Here is a 17407-nt window from a genome sequence, read left to right as displayed (position 1 = left end):
AACGGAGGCGAAAGGAATGATGCAAACCACTTTGCGTACTCGTTTGGCAGAAGGTGGGATATAAGTGAAGTAATTTTTTAAAAAAATTGGTCCATGTCCCAAATATCCTGGCTCAGACTATTTGGGAATCCGAAGCCTCGCCTGTTGCATCAGTGGAAAATCTGATAGGATCCTAACCACTATCCTCAAAATGAGAGCAAATTTTTTAAAAAAAGAAATCAAAATAATCATAATTGACCTAAACATGGACAAGAGAGGCCATGGCAACAGTCAAGCCTCTTCTTTCTCAATATTAACATCAATTAGCAACAAAACTCAAATAGGAACTCATTTTGAAGAGGTAGTTTCAGAATAAGACTAATCAGAGAGTTTCCAGATGGTTTAAAACAGGTCAACAAGATGGCATCTGTCTAAATTACCCCCATTAGCTTATCACCGGCCTTTCAGATAAATGCTGCAATGCATTGCACGGATAAAGTTGTTATGCAATATTGATGTGAGAGTCACATGCCATTTAAGTATTTCAGTACATGAACAGTACAGCGATCAAAAGCGTACCGCATAAATATTTAAAGAGAGGTCTCTGCTGCTTTTATAGCAAGGTAGTGACAAGAAAGTAGAGTTCACAGTGTCAGAAAAGCATTAGAATGAGAGCTTTTTGGCCTTCCAAGGCTGGAATGGTAATCAAAGATACGTCGTAAGCCCTCCTTGGACATACTAATGGTGATATGCTTTTGTCTAAGGGAAGGGTTTCACACCTTTGAAATATAAGATGAGTCACTTTTTACAGTGTGTAAGATATGATTCCTTCACAGCTAAAAACCTTGGCATAGTTGGTGTTCTGCCTCTTTACTTCTGGTACAATGGCATCACCAGGGCTTTTTTTCTGGGAAAAGAGGTGGCGGAACTCAGTGGGTTTCCCTCAGAGAAAATGGTCAGATGACTGGTGGCCCTGCCCCCTGATCTCCAGACAGAGGGGAGTTTACCATGTGACCATTTTCAAGAGGTTCCGGAACTCCGTTCCCCCGTGTTCCCCCTGAAAAAAAGCCCTGGGCATCACCTTTCTTGGAATAACTGATGTTGGCATTTGGACGGTGGCTTTTCTCTCCCCAACACCTTCTTTTTGTTAATGTTGTTACTGGCATTCCAAGATGTTAACACCGCTTTAGCTTGTGTGGTAACACAGCCAGAATTGCATAAATTGACAAATTGGAACAAGTATCCCTGTTCAAGCTTCCTTCAGGTACAAATGAATGGGCACAAAGTAGTGATTCGACTTGTGCCTGCCAGCCTAATCCACATCCAACTAAGTATCCAGTTTGGTGTGAGAGCCAGTTTGGTGTAGTGGTTAACAGCGCGGGACTGTAATCTGGAGAACCGGGTTTGATTCCTCACTCCTCCACTTGAAGCCAGCTGGGTGACCTTGGGCTAGTCACAGCTTCTAGCTCTCTCAGCCCCACCCACTTCACAAGGTGTTTTGTTGTGGGGATAATAATGACATACTTCGTAAACTGCTCTGAGTGGGAGTTAAGTCAACCTGAAGGGTGGTATATAAATTGAATGTTGTTGTTGTCGTCGTCATCATCATCACAATCTACACAAAAATAAATGCAAGCTCTATAACGAGTATTTGGTATTTAATACAACGTATACCCGATATTGTGCAATAGCTTATTCATCTATTATAACATAAACTTCTGAATGATCTAGTGTAATTCAGTATTTCCTCTCTGTACTGACAAGGAATATACCTCTTAAAGTGCCATATGCTAAATAAACCATTTGTATTTTTAAGTAATAAAGTGCTAGTGCTTAAAGGCTGGTCTCAATACAACTTATACGGCTTGTATATAACATATTTCACATAGATCCATTTAACAAAGTTTATTCATAACACATTCAAAATGTCCATATTGCATGAATCAAAGTGCTGTTTAGTCCATCATACATTCAGAGCAAAAGTCCATATACACTCTATCCTTGTTGTGCCAGAGAATCCAATAATAAAGATTTAAATGAAGAGTCCTATAAGCAGCTGTGATTGATCTTTTGTTCTAACGGGCCGTTTAGATCCGTTTCAAAGCCCCCCTGAAACTGTGCCAAGTATTGAACTCTTCATTTTCCGGGGTTCTCAATCATGCATACAGGAACTGCCACGTGAGTGTACACATATTGATTCTGTGCAAATATGACTCTTGACCATGTAGCGGTCAGGGATTGGACCAGCAGATGTGAGTTTGAGCAGCACTCTGAAGGCATGGCTTTATATTCTGAGCAGGATTATTTTGCTTCCTAATTTGGCAATTAATAGAGAGGAAAGAAAAACTGACACACACACACACACACACCCTTTTCCTCTAAATGCAACAAACCCTTAATATCTGTGCTTTATTGAATGATCTCTTGGCATAACCACAGTGCTGGGAATTGTGGACAATCTAAGCCTACTACATTGCTCTATAAAGTCTACAAAACATGTTGGTGTAAAATGTACTGGTACTGTCTGTTGATGTAGATATGCTCCTGCTGGTTAGTTTACACAACTTTAAAGATGTCATATTGAATTACTTAAGCTTTGTTGCAGCAATGTTTTATCTCTCTGTTTCTGATTTATTCCCATTCCAAATTTCTGTAGGTCGTACCCTGTTGTATTTGCTTATCGAGTGTCCTAGTGGTTGTTCTTATTGACTTGAACTGTGAAATCTGCCTTGGGTCTCAGTGAAAAAAATGGTCTGCAAACCAACCAACCGACCCCAACCAGCCCCAACTGAACCCAACCCCAACCAAACCCAACCAAACCAACCCCAACCAAACCAAATTACTCTACGATCAAAACTGCTTGACTCAGAAATGAATAGTATCCTGTTGAACAAGACCACGTATGGGTATTATGGCATCTTTTTAGTGAAATTTCAACCAGTTTTACTGAGACCCTTTTCGCACTTACGGTTTAAACCACCATTTATGAGCATTCGCCCCGATCGCAGTGGCTTCGGCATTGCACCTGTTCATTTCACACTGTTCACTGCAATTTCGATTTGGTTTCTGTGCTTCATTTCAAAACCTCGGTGCAATTTTGGGCTTTTGGGGCCTTGCAATTCACGTCACACTTTTTTTAAAAAAATTCAGCATGTGTAGTAACGTTGCAATGTTGGAACCCTTCCCCCCTTTTTGCTGATTGGGCTGTCCCCTGCCCACCGGAGAGGCAATTGGTGGCAGAGTTCTGGGGGGAAACATGTACCACTCTCCTTTTTTTAAATCAAGCCAGGAAAGGGTTAAAATGCTGCCGATTAATCTCCTCCCAGGAAGCAGAGGCTTGTTTCCAAAGGGCTGTGCAAAATGCTTGGTTTTTTCCCCCCTCTTTGGCAAAGTCTGAAACATGCCTGGGAGGGAGGGAAAAGCAGCCATTTAATCCTTTCCTGGCTTTTAAAGCCAGGAAGAAAGTGCAGGAACATTACAACGTTGCAACCCATTCTTGTCTTTAAAAAAAAAAGAATGTGTGTGCATACCCAAAGGGAGGAAGGAGAAAGCAGCTATTTAACACTTTCCTTGATTTTAAAGCTAGCTGGGAATTAGCAGCAAGCTTAGGAATCATTCCTGGCTTTTGAAAAAAAATAAAACAGCATGCATACCGGGAGGAAGGAAACCAACGAAGAAGCAGCCTTATGACCCTCAGCTCGCTTTACTAAAAAAAATGGTGGACAAGGAGTTCAGAGAGCTGAGGAGGGTGGGAGTGGTTAATTCTGCACAAACCAATCAGCTCCCAGGGAAAAGGAGAGGGAGGGGAGAGAAGCAAAAAGGAGGCAAAAGTGTTCACATTAGCAAAATGCGGGCCAGCTGCCAGTCGGCAGCGAACTTAAAAAAACATCGGGGTATGTCCGCAGGGGGAAAAATCGGGGATACAGCGGACAAAAAGCGGGACTGCATCCCATGACTGCTTTTAAGTGTGAAAACCTTGCAAACATGGGATGTGGAACAGGTACAAACGCGCTCTAAAAACCGAGTGCGAAATGTGCCTGAGATAAGTCAGGAGTATAACTCACAATATTTTGTCAATATCCAGCCAAGAGGTTCTAGACTTATAGTTGATAGATTTGGCTTTTATTTGTTTATGTAAAATGTTTAGATCCCATTTTTCAGTCGTGATTTTCAGGTGAGCCTACAGCAAATGTATAAAGTGGTAACCTCAATGAACTGTAGCAGCACCATCTCTCTGTACTTAAGGTGCAGTCGGCGACATCTCCCTGTTTCCTGCTATTCCTCCCTCCTCCAGGCAGCTGAATAGTTGCAGGAAGCGCTCCCTGGCGGCAGGGGATTGCAAGCCTGAATCAAGCACATCTATGGTTACACAGTCTGAGTAGTCTTGTATATAGTACAAAACTTGATGGAGAATTAGAAGAAATGTCTTTTCACTCCACCATATGCTCATACCAGGATATGTTTTCTTCTTGGGCAAAAGCACAGCTTGCCAGGGGAGATGTAGCAAGTCCATCATAGCCATGACAGTAGAATAATGGAAGGTGGAAATGTACATATTGCCCCGTATCTAGGGTTCTCAGGTCTCTGTACTCTCCTGAAGAAGACCACTTGTGTGCATGTGAAGAGCGTGCACGGTCCTGGCGGGAGGGCATGATCATGTCACTTCTGGGAAGTGACATCATGATGCTGGCTACAGCCACGCTTCCACGCAGGAGCGTGCCTGTAGCCGGTGTGATAACATCACTTTGGAAAGTGATGTTATCACGCCCTGCTGGGATCATGCCGGGTGCTTGCTTTCTCTGGTTGCCTGCTGGTGGCAATCGCTGGGGGTTTTTCTAATAAATGATGAGTGTACATTTCATTGCTGAAACAAATCCCAATTATTTTTATGAATGTCTTTGCACTTCTGACCAAGGCCACCAACTTAAGCTTCCAAATTCCTGAGATACATTCTCCACCGTGGATATTGTACAACTATGCAAATGGTTTGATACAATTTATGCTAAATCTGAATAATTTATTCCTATTGCATATTGGACATGTGGCAGTTGTTGGATTTTTCGCTTGCCTCCAGGTAGAAATAATTGGCAATGTGACAAATTGCTTACTGAACTGGAGCAAGTAAAAAATACTCAGAGGTTGAGCTGTTTCTGAGTTAATGTTCTATTCAAATTGTTACTAAATTCAGCTTGTTCTGAAATTTTGTTGCTTCAAAGTTCTAGTGACGCAAGGCTCACGTTTTCGCTTTAAAGAATGAGCTTCAAATGTTCTACAAAGCTGTTCAATTGGAGCACTCACTGCTCTGTCTTATTCAGTTCCATCTTTTGGTATGTCCAGTTTTGATGATGGAAATATCCCACTAACTTCTTTGCCTTCCAGCAAATTGAATTATCACACTTTAAGCATTCTTGATGTGCTTTGCGCAACAATGATTTGATCTACTTTAATGGACACAATGTTCCTCCCTGACTGAACTATTCTCCTGGTTAAACCTTTTCCAGTGCAATTCCATGCGGAGTTTTCACTGTCTAAGGCTATTGAAAAGTATTTATATATTTAGCAATTTTCACTATATTTGCATGTTTGCGAAGTATTCCAAGTTTTCAGGGGCTTCGTAAATTAGGTTCCAGAACTTTAAGGAATATTCAAACAGTGCTGTTTGGGAGCAATCCTAAGTAGGTCTACTTGGAAATAAGCTCTTTTTCCCCAATGGGCTTATACCCAGGAGAGTGTTCTAATAACAATAACAACAATAACAACAACAACAGCATTTGATTTATATACCACCCTTCAGGACAACTTAACACCCGCTTAAAGCAGTTTACAAAATGTGTTGTTATTATCCTCACAACCATCACCTTGGAAGGTAGGTGGGGCTGAGAGAGCTCTGAGAGAGTTGTGACTGGCCCAAGGTCACCCAGCTGGCTTCAAGCGGAGGAGCGGGGAATCAAACCTGGCTCTCCAGATCAGAGTCCTGTTCCTAACCACTACACAAAACTCTCTCTCTCTCTCAGGATTGCAGCTTTAGTATCTGGATAGGTTAGAAGTGGAGGATTGGATCCAGACCAGTGTTTTCACAGGCTCAAGTGTTTCTTCTCATTGAATGTTGATTTTCCTGCCTCCCCAGCCCATGACAGCCTGAAATACTCCCCTCCCTAGATTTCCAGGTTGTTCCTGGAGATCCTGTGGCTTCCAATAACAGAGGAGGTAGGAAAATCAGACCCATGAGTGAAAATCCTTGTGCCCATGGAAATATCTGGTCTGGATCCAAGCTGGATTATATATAAAGATAGTGAAGGTATGGATCCATTGAACTGTCTCCTGGCCTGTTCCATTTTGAAGAAAATTAGGCCTATTCATTTCTGTTTTATTTAGTATATATTTCAGGCCTGTTCCGCCAGTATTTTTTAGGATACTGACTTTGAGAAAATGTTATGATTATATGAGCAAGGCTGTTAATGACACAATGTTCTGAAGGTTGTTAATTCATTGGGTTGCTATAAGTTAGAAGTTGACAGACCGTAACCCACATGAGTAGTGAGAGTCCACATAAAAGCAAGGCGTTAATTAAAAAACAAACAATATATGGACTATTGTGCTAATACGTTGGGCTGACATTCATTCTTTTTATTTATATGTTAAATTGATTTGTACTTTACTCATTGAAACGGCCTCTAACAAACACAATAAAATTCTTTTTGTGCATAAAACTGGATTGATTGCCAGTAATCACTCCTGTTTCTTCCAGGTGCTTGTCGATTAATTGTTTAGCACAAACTGGTGATCTTCTAAGTTTTGATTAGGTACTGTACCTAAAACCTTTCTCCAACTGATAGATTTCACAGAGGTTTGTTGCGTATTGTGCCTAACCCTTATAGCCTTGTAGAGAAAACTATATTTTTAAGCGGGGGCGGGGATTAAATCCATAAGGTAAAATAGCTCATCTTCCTGGGTGCTATTCACATTTCAAAGGGCTTTCTCTGTAAGCCGAATTCCTGTGGCAGAACATAAGACAATGTTTTTCTGATGCTTAGATGCGTTTTGTTGTAGATGATGTGTGGAATAAATGAGCTTGTTGAGAGTGTGTTCCCACAAACCATCACAATTTAGTTTCTTCACATTTTGTTCCTTGCTTTTCTTCAAGAGCCCTGAAGAATAATTTCATTGGCCTGGGCTTTGGTTCTCTCGGTGCATAGCTTTGTCAATATAAACCACATTGGAGTTGAAAGACCAGCCTGTAAGACACATTTTCCGGGAATCAAGTTTTATACAGTCCGGCAGGGTTTCCAGAAGAAGTGGGTTCCTCTTCTATCTCCAAAACTCTGGAATACCCTTCTAAAAAAATGCTGCTTATCTCCTTCTCTGTCAATATTCCCCAAACGAACAAAGTCTATAGCTGCTCCATCCACCTGGCTCCCCATATCTGCTAGGAGCCGAGGAAGGAGGAACGTGAGGCTTATTTTGGCTCACTTCCTGCATCTTGGAAGTGGAGGGGTTCTGGACTGCATGGGAGATAAAATGTTACAGGACTAAGAGAGCAGGAAATTGATCCTCTCTATATTATTGGTGAGTATGCTCTGCAAGGGTATCTTTAGTGATGGGCCTATTTTTGCTTATGGAACTCAGTGGTGGGGATTGTACAAGCTGATCAGCAGGGCAGATACTGTATTTACCTGAATGACTCTGAATGGATGACAATTCCCTTTAAAAAGCCTATGCCCCCCAAGTTTTTTTAAAAAATCACTGTACACAACTGTAACTTGTAACTTGTATGGGGGACCACTAAGGAAGTCCAGGGTCACTACGCTGTGGCAGGGTCGCTACACACACACCTCTCAAGATAGGATTGCCAACTCTGGCTTGGGAAATTCCTGATGATTTGGAGACAGAGCTTGGAAAGAAAGAGTTTGGGGAGGCGTGGATATATGATTCCATAGAGTCTATCCTCCAAAGTTGCCATTTCTTCCAGGGGAACTGATCTCTGTAGCCTGGAGATCAGTTGTAATTCTGGGAGAACTCCAGGCCCACCTGGAGGATGGCAATTCTACCTCAAGAGCTGAGTGTTAGATGGAAAGGAAAAAATGTTGTGACTTTCTTCTATGATTTGGCTTCAGTGGGTGGCATGCCTTGGGCTGCTTGCTTTCCTTCTTCCAGCAAATGGAGAGAAGCACACAGGGCAATGTATCTCCTTCATGCTTTTGTTGTGGAAATTGCTTTCTCCCCTGCAGTTAATCATTTAACTGTAGAGCAGAAGAACTACTTCTGAGTAATTTACAACCTGTCCTTTCCACTTGACTCAATCAGCAGCTTTCTCAAACTTCCCTTTCCCAAATTCCTCCTGAATATGATTTACTCTTTGTTAGTCTACCAAAGCGTGACAGGTTCATTGACTCTTTCTGAACAGTAGTTTCCAAGAGCTTTTTAAACATTTCTCTGCAAACAGGATAAAGGAAACGTTGCCAAAAATGAGTCTTAAATGCACTCTGAAAGACTTGATTCAGATGTAGTGACAAAGCGTGATTAGTGGTGATTAGTGGTTACGTGAATGAGTTTGGGGGAACCTCTTTCTCCTTAGCCTTCTTCCCGTTCCCTTATGTGCAGCCCAATAATAATTCACTATTACATTTAATCCTGGTTTAAAGGGAAGGGACCAAACCATAGTTTGTGGTGATGATTTAATGACACATGAAGCTGCCTTATATTGAGACAGACCATTGGTTGATCAAGGTCCTTATTTGTTTGTCTACTCTGTCTAGCAATGGCTCTCCAGGGCTCAGGTCTTTGCACATTGCCTACTATCTGATCCTTTAAACAGGAGATGCTGAGGACTGAAACTGGGACTTCTGGGTGCAAAATAGTTGCTCTACCAGTGAACCCTTGCCTCTCCCTGTGGTTTCCTGGGGAAATGATTAATTATAGAGCTGTGCACAAAGGGCAGAATGTGAACTTGAGGAATGTGAGGAACTTGAACTTGAGGAAGTTGAGGAACGTGAACTTGAGGATTCCCCAGGTTTGTTGTTATGTCTGACTTTCCAACAGACGAGTACCCAGAAACAGCCTACTCCAGGACAAATCTAAAAGAACCAACAACAGAACACCACTGATTGTTAAAAGACTTCTCACTAACAACCATGAACCGGTTAACAGAGTCACCAACGCAGGAACCAGACCCTGCAGCAGACCCAGATGCCAACTCTGCCCACTTATCTATCCAGAAAATGCAATTACAGGACCCAGTGGTGTCAACTACACAATCTCTGGCTCTTACAGCTGCTCATCCTCCAACATGATATATGCCCTCATGTGCCAACAATGCCCCTCTGCTTTGTACATAGGACAAACCAGCCCACCTCTGCGCAAAAGAATAAACGGACACAAATCCAACATAAAAAATGACAATATCCAGAAACCCGCAGGAGAACGCTTCAATCTACCAGGACATTCCATCACGAACTTAAAGGTCATCGTAGTTCAACAGAAACATTTCAAAAGCAAAATCCAAGGGGAAGCTGCTGAACTGGAATTCATATGTAAATTTGACTCAATCAGACTTGGATTGACTAGAGACTCTAGATGGTTATCTCATTATCAGAAGTAACTACCTTCAGGCATTCCATTCAGATTCAGCAATGGAGGGGAGGGGTCACACCCAGCCTGGATTGCGCACTCCACCTCTTTCATGACTTTTGCAACTGATTTGCATTTACATGGCCCTCACTCCCTGCACCCTCTCTCCCCTCTCCTCACCACCTATATATCTCTGGCCAGTTTCTTCATACCCTCCATGCATCTGACGAAGAGAACTGTGGTTCTCAAAAGCATATGCCTCAATAAAATTGAAAAGAGTCCAGTAGCACCTTGAAGACTAACCAACTTTACTGTAGCATACGCTTTCGAGAACCACAGTTCTCTTCTTCAGATGCATTGATCCTCTGGATCAATAAAACTGGTTAGTCTTAAAGGTGCTACTGGACTTTTTGCTATTTTCCAACAGAGCAACTTTCTGCAGGCCCAGGAATAGATAGTATTGAACAAAAACCCATCATCAAGTCAAAGAAGGACTTATGGGTTTTGTCTGTCTTTTAATATAGGGAGTTCTATCAGTGTGTACACTGATTTAAGAAGTTAAGAATGCAGCTACCTAGATCATGCAGCTTACCTCTTGTGCTCATGAGCAATCCTGACCTTTCCTATGAATGTGGTTTGATGGTCATACATAATATGTGATAAGAACATTGAACATATTAAAATTGCTGAATCAGACCATTGGCTCACCTAGCTTAGCACTATCTACTTTGACGGGTAGATGGCTCGCTAGGCAGAGAAAGGTCTTTTTGTAACATCTGCTTTTTGAGACCTTTCAGCTGAAGATGTCACAAACTAAACCCAAGATGTTCTTCATCTAAAGCATGAGTGCTCCTGCTGAGCATGGTCTTTTCAGACATGTGACAGCAACTTGTGATCTTTTCATCCCTGGATCAGGGATCGTAGAGGTTCATATCAGGATCAGGATCATAGAGGTTGCCAGTGGCAGGGCAGGTTTGCATGATTGTCCCTAGATCATACGTCCATCTCTATGTCATGTTTGTCCACGTACTCATATCCATTAGAACGCTGATTTACTGAAAGTTCTCTGGTAATAAGATTAAGTTGATTAAAGTGTCCAGAATAACTAATTGTAGTATGCATCTCAAAAACTAAGTAGCAGGCTATAATACAGCTAAGTAGAAGATAGTAATCTTGCATGTTATTTCAGCATTTTTTTATTGCCATGGGTTATTAGCATTTATGCTCTAATAGAAGAAGTAAATCAACATAATGTCTCATAAAGAGCCATTAGTGTGCTAGCTGGATATTACTTTTCTGATAATTTTTGTAGATAAATTTGTTATCAGAATGAGATGAAAACAGTGTATTTGAGGGCCATTGCATTTGATTAATGAGCCATCTCAATTATCGTGAAATCCAAAGCATAATTACAAATTGTAATTACCACTAACTCTTAAAGTTTTGTGGAACACAAGTCTGTTCTTATTTTCCCCTTTTTTTCTTAAAATGATTATTAAAAAAAAATGAACTAGCTGTGCCTTACAGCTGAGGCATTCGAGAAATACACCTCCCATAGTGACATCCTTCATTTTCTCATGCCTTTGAGAATCGTGGCGCATGAACAAAACATCCAATTCAGATGTAGGCATCTTGGCTAGTACCAACTTAACACTGGTAACCACTGAAGCAAAAGCTATGTGCAGATTTAAACTGGTGATAAATGGAGAAGTGATTTGAATGTAACAGCCATTTTGCTATTGGCAAAGGAAAGTTTAATATTTCTTTTTCCTGATTAAATTTGTAGGTGAAAGTACAGTTTCCAAGAATTAGGGCTTGACTATGAAAATCAAAACACCTTGGTAGAGGTAAACGTATTAATTAAAAAAATCTATGTATCAACAGCAGCATTAATATATATTAGAATTCCACATTCCCCAATGGTGAAGGTAACATGCAATAAATCCGATTGCGTTTTTAAATGAAATGAAATTTTAAAAAAAGATTAGGGGATTTATGTAAGTAGTAGGATTGGATATGAATAAGACGGAGATGATAAATGTGGCAACCGAAATCTTTCATGATCGGTTCCAGTATTTTCAGGAAATTGTGGCTGCCATAGATTAATTTATTGCTTTTAATATCTTTATACTTGGAAAAAGAGTGTGACTTTAGAATGCAAGGTTCTGCCCTGTTACTTTAAATCGACTCTTTAGTGCAGGTCTGAGTGACGTGTCCAAAGTATCTAGTTGCCCAGTTATAATGGATGGATATTGTACAAGATTCTTGGAGATATTACCTCCTGGTTAGATGCCCTGGCTAGAAAAAATGTGTTTGGCATTAAATATGCAGCTACGGTAAATCTTTAAAGGAGGGTACAGCTACCTGAGATGTTGAAGGGGGTAGTAATTTGTCCACTTCAGGAGAAGCCATCCATGGATCTGGCTTTACTGAATAATTAGGGCCTGATCCTAGATTTCCTTTTCTTGAGAAAGGTGATCAAACAGGCAGTGGTGGAATGCCTCCTTGGATGAGATGGGTTTTCTGGAGCCATACCAGTCACGATTCAGGGCAAAGGCAAACATGGTTGCCCCAGATGATAATTTGTGTCTGGAGCTAGATGCAGGGAATGCAACTCTGTACTCGTTCATTTGCATTTCTCAGCAATTTGTGATATATTTGATTGATGACTGACTCCTTTTGGGCTACCTGAGATTGATGGGGTTCAGGGGGACAATGCTTGGCTGTGGTTCTTTTCTTACCACTCATGATGAGATGGTGGCAGGGAGTAGCACTGGATAATGCTGCTGTTTTACCCACTGTGCACCCTACAACATTCAGTCTTGTCCACGAAGCTTTTAAAATTCTGTGTGTGACCACCAGGAGAAATAATTCCAGAATGTGATATCAACAGTAGATGAAACACAATCCTACTTCTCAGTTTTAGCAAATCCAGGAACAGCGGTTCAGTCCGTAACAATGCAGTCACAGTTATGATGGTGAGCCACCCTAGTTCAGGAGAGATGTAAGGCTATAGGTTGGGTTATTCCTGGGCTAGGTTATTCCACTGGGCAACACTTTGGGAAGTTCTTCTGGATTTTGGTTTGCTTTTGGATTCTTGGGTGGTGGCAGTGACCAGGGATGCCTTTGGCCAGTTTAGGCTGGTGAGGTGTGTATTCTCTGTTGCAATGTGGTTTCCATCTGACTACCTTTAATAAGATGGTTCAGCAGTTGCAGATAGTAGAGGCTTCATTGTCACTTCTGACAGAGGTGGGGCACAGGGAACGTATCTATGTGTTACCTAGCGACCAGTTTTCCTTCCATAAAGGAATAATGGAATGGTTCAGGAGGATCCTTTATAAAAGGAAGAAGATTGCAGTCTGTTCCAAGTTTTATTTTATGTTTTATCCTTCTCTTACTGTATTGCCTTCTACTTTTGTAATTCCATTTTCTGCATTCTTTATGATGTATCAAACATACCTTTTTCTTTTTGCATTGTTTTTCTAACGTTGTAATCCTAGTCCCATTACATTGTTTATTGTGTGTTTAATATTGTCCGATTACATGGTTTTATATCATGCAGTCTGCCTGGAGTCTCAGTGAGAAAGGAGGGCTATAAATAAAGTTAATAGATAAATACACGTTTCCCTTTGCTGCCTCAGATTTACAGCTAGGGCTTTCTTTCCAGTCCCAGGTTTTACAGAACAGTAACATTTCAGGGCCAAGCTATATTTTCTAATAAGTTAAGTCTGGGAACTCAGACTTTTTTAAAAAATAATTTTTATTGATAATACTTATTCTCCATACAATGATTATATAGAATTTGTACAATGTAAAATATAACTAACAACTAACAAATTACAAAATTCCAAACTTTTAAAATTCCCAGTTTCAAAATTACAACATTCCAAAAATTTCAAACTCTCAGACTTTCATAATTACAAAATTTCTGAGAGAGTTGATAACTAGTACATAACTATGAAAAAGTTTGCAAAGTGTTGAAATACAGAAGTTTACAAATATTTTAAACATATTCTAAAACCTGAAAGATCTTTAGACCTGGATGAGAACTGTTACTTTCTAGATACTCAAAAAATGGAAACCACTTCTCCACAAAATTTGTACTATATGAAAAATGCTCTGCCTGATAAATCTTATCAGCCAATTTTTCAGAGATAAAATGATCCCAAATTTTTGTGAGCCCATTTTCAGTTGTCGGGACTTGCTTAGACTTCCATAAGGTTGCAATGGCACTCTTTGCAGTAACCAATAGGGTTGCTATAAGGTCCCTACGTATCAAAGGAATGTGGACCGGGTTTGTTTCCCATTGATCAAGGAAAATGATTTCTGGTGACAATGGAATGGAATAGCCCGTCATTATTTGGATTTCTTTAAGAACTTTAGTCCAAAATTCCTCTAAGAATTGGCAATTCCACCATCAGTGAGAGAAATTACCTTCCTCACCACATCCCTTCCAGCATTGGGGCGAGACCAATGATGAGATTTGGGACAACTTTTTAGGGGATGGGACCTCAGACTTGACCCTCTTTTCCCACAGCCACATAGCAGCTGTTGGGGAATGGCATTTCCAAAGTCCACAGGGGGCTGATTCGGCTTGGGACTGCAGTGCGAGGGAAAGAGAGGCTCTTGCCTCCCCCATGCCATTTCTCAAAGCCAAAATGGCCTGATGGGCGGAGATTTGCCCCATTTTGGAGCTGCACATGCACAGAATACAGACCTGTTAGAAAACGTAACATGTAGTTTGATTCCAGTCTACAGTCCTAAGACTATTACCTGTAAATTACTTGCTTCTTAATTTGATTCCGAAAAGACATTTAAAGGGGTCCTTCAGAGATCTCTTCTGATCCCTGCTGATCCTACATTGTTCAGATTAATTTATATTTTTAAAATGTCATCATGTTTCCTTTTAAGGTTTGGGATGCTGTGGACAGAGGCTGTTGCTTAAAGACGTACTCTTGCCACACCTGTGCCGTTCGAGATGCCCAGTGGGCCCCTTGTGGAAGCAGCATCCTCAGTGGGGGCTTCGATTCGATGCTTTACTTAACAGACATTGAGTCAGGTAAATATCATTGCTGTTACGTATGATTGTTTGATGTAGGAAGGAGGAGGAATGGAGAGAGTGGGGAATTTTGATAATAATTGGAAAATTTGACTTAGGTCTATGACCTCCCTTATTCTGTGTTGTATAAAGATAGCAATGGGAAAGGCTAACATTTTGTCTTAAAAGCTGTTGTGTCAGATAGGCTACAGCCTTTCTTGGTAGCAACCTAGCTTTCTGGGAGTAGAATCATAGAGTTGGAAGGGGCCATACAGACCATCTAGTCCAACCCCCTGCCCAGTGCAGGATCAGCCTAAAGCATCTCTGACAAGTATTCATCCAGCCTCTTCTTGAAGGTTTTAATGTGGGAGTAACTTCAACCATGCCTGCCCCCCACTTGAGAATTGAAGCACTGCTACTTACAGCCTTGGCATGGAACTGATGGTTCATAGAATCAGCCCCTTCATGTAATTCCAGCACAGCTATCAGCCTCCAGTTTGTGTTGGAAGCTTTCCTATTGGGGTCATTGGCTGAGTAAACTAGCCCTCAGGCTGAATAAATGTTAAGTACATTTGACCTGACCATTAAGTTCCACTGAAAGCAGTAGTGCTTGTTTCCAAGCAGTATGATTAAGGGCTGACATGGAGGCATTTAATTGTGCCGGGCATAATCTTCTTTGAGCTTTAAACGGAAATGCTTTTGCATGGATATTCTCAATCAGTGTCATGATCAAGATACAGAACTTCTTGAGATGCTCAATGAGGTTATCACCTACATTCTCAGACCTGGTGAGATTCGAGTCTGGTAGCAGCTTAAAGACCAACAAGATTTCCAGGGTGTAAGCTTTTGAGAGTCAGAGCTCCCTTCATCAGATAATATAGGATGAAAAAAAGAAGTCTTCGTGTAGTGGTGGAAGGGGTCATACAGATCTCTCTGGAGAGGGTATTCTATAATTTGGGTGCAACAACCAAAAAGGCCCTTTCTCAGGTGGCCAGATGCTAAACGATACCACCCAGCTGTCAAAAAGAGCTCTTACAGAAAAACTTTCAATGATTCTGAAAAATATACAGGTTTTGGGTGGGTGCGCGCGCTCCCGGGGTGTGTGACGACGTCACTTCCTGAAATGATTTTTTAAAAAGAATTTTATTTAAAAGAAAAGAAAATATAGTAAAGTAAGTGCATAGTATAAGGGCTATTCAAATTCTAAATTAGACATTAAATTGAAACTTATACAGTCTTTTATAAACAATAAGTATATAAACCGTACAGTTATAATAGTTTTGGGAGTAAAACAAGCAATACATTTAAGCTTCTTTGACTTGATAAACAAAACATTGCATATTTGACTTCCCTAAGCCTAGATACATAACATTTTTCCTTTTCTCTCCTTCCCTCTAAGATTCTATATCAATTAGTTTTGCCTAAGTAATCAAAGAGATCCATTTTTTCTAGAACTCAGTTATCGGTATATTATATAAGTAGGTAGTCAATTTGGCCATTGAGGCATATTAGTGAATCTTATCTCTCCACTCTGGGAGACCAGGACAAGCATCGGCTTTCCATTTTCCTGCAAATAGTACTCTCGCTACCGTCACCATATATATAAAGGAAGAGATCTTGTTCTTTTCTTACATTAGTTGGTAAAATATTTAAGAGCATACTTTTTGGATTTAATTCAGATCTGAGCTTAAGGATCTTCTGCATCTCTTCATGTATTTTTATCCAGTATTTTCGTGATTCCTTACAAGTCCACCACCTATGGTAAAATGTTGCATCCATATTCTGACATTTCCAACAAAGTCCACTGTAACCCTTACTAATCCTTGCAATATCTGTACCATCTAAAGAACATTTTATGCCAGTTTTCTCTCAATAACTGGCGGCCTGTAAATGTTATGTCCTTAGTCCATAAGTTTTCCCCTAAGTCCATCAGAATAGTTTCCCCAAAAATTTGCATCTATTTTATCATACAAGTTTTGACTTGCTCCATTTCTGTATGGTATTGCAGTAAAGACCAACAAGATTTCCAGAGTGTAAAATTTTGAGAGTCAAAGCTCCCTTCATCAGATAATACAGGATTAGAAATGGAGTTAAAAAAATAAAAAGCAAGTGTTTAAAAATACATATACGTATAAAAATGATTAAAACAATAATTAAAACAGACAATTAAAACAAAGTGCATAAAACTGAAAGGAGGGTCAGTGAGGGAGCACCAAATGAAAAAGAGAAGTCTTCACAGGGATCAGATAAATCTCTCTGGAGAGAGTATTCTATAATTAGGGTGCAACAACTGAAAAGGCCCTTTCTCAGGTGGCCAAATGCTAAACGATACCACCCAGCTGTCAAAAAGAGCTCTTACAGAAAAACTTTCAATGATTCTGAAAAATATACAGGTTTTGAGTGGGTGTGCATGCTCCCGGGGTGTGTGACGATGTCACTTCCTGAAATGATGTCATCGTGCAGACCATGGGCATGCTCCTGCACCTTGCTGGGGCCAATTTTGGTCCCATACAGGTGATAATTAGCCCTGTATGAAGTGTGGGTATGCACCCATAGCTGGTGTGATGATGTCACTTCCTAGAAGTGACTCCATAATGGAAGCACAGGGAGCACGCATACGGATCATGGGCAAGGCACAAGGTAAGAGAACAACTCTTCTGGCCTACGCTGTACAGACACATTGGTGGCAGAAAGGGATGATCATTCCTTTCTAGGAAATCCTTTGCTTTTGTAATCCATGGTGTGTGGATCCTAAAATATACCAGTTCCTTAAAATACATCCATTCCTGTTTGACGAACAGTAGAGCTCAGAGGTCATACAGA

At 40.7% G+C, this 17407-nt stretch overlaps 1 protein-coding gene across 2 annotated transcripts in view; it reads left to right on the top strand.

The window, feature by feature from the left end:
* The window catches only part of WDR25 (WD repeat domain 25), a 148014-nt gene that overhangs the window by 55232 nt on the left and 75375 nt on the right, over positions 1-17407 (top strand). For both annotated transcript variants that reach the window (XM_054969965.1, XM_054969966.1), the window contains exon 3: positions 14458-14605. In XM_054969965.1, coding sequence (XP_054825940.1) covers positions 14458-14605 — 148 coding nt within the window. The remainder of the gene's footprint in view (positions 1-14457; positions 14606-17407) is intronic.

Source organism: Eublepharis macularius, chromosome 2 (assembly GCF_028583425.1).
Source record: "Eublepharis macularius isolate TG4126 chromosome 2, MPM_Emac_v1.0, whole genome shotgun sequence".
Lineage (NCBI taxonomy): Eukaryota > Metazoa > Chordata > Lepidosauria > Squamata > Eublepharidae > Eublepharis > Eublepharis macularius.
The sequence above is the reverse complement of the archived record's forward strand: the minus strand, read 5'-3'. Positions and strand labels throughout refer to the sequence as shown.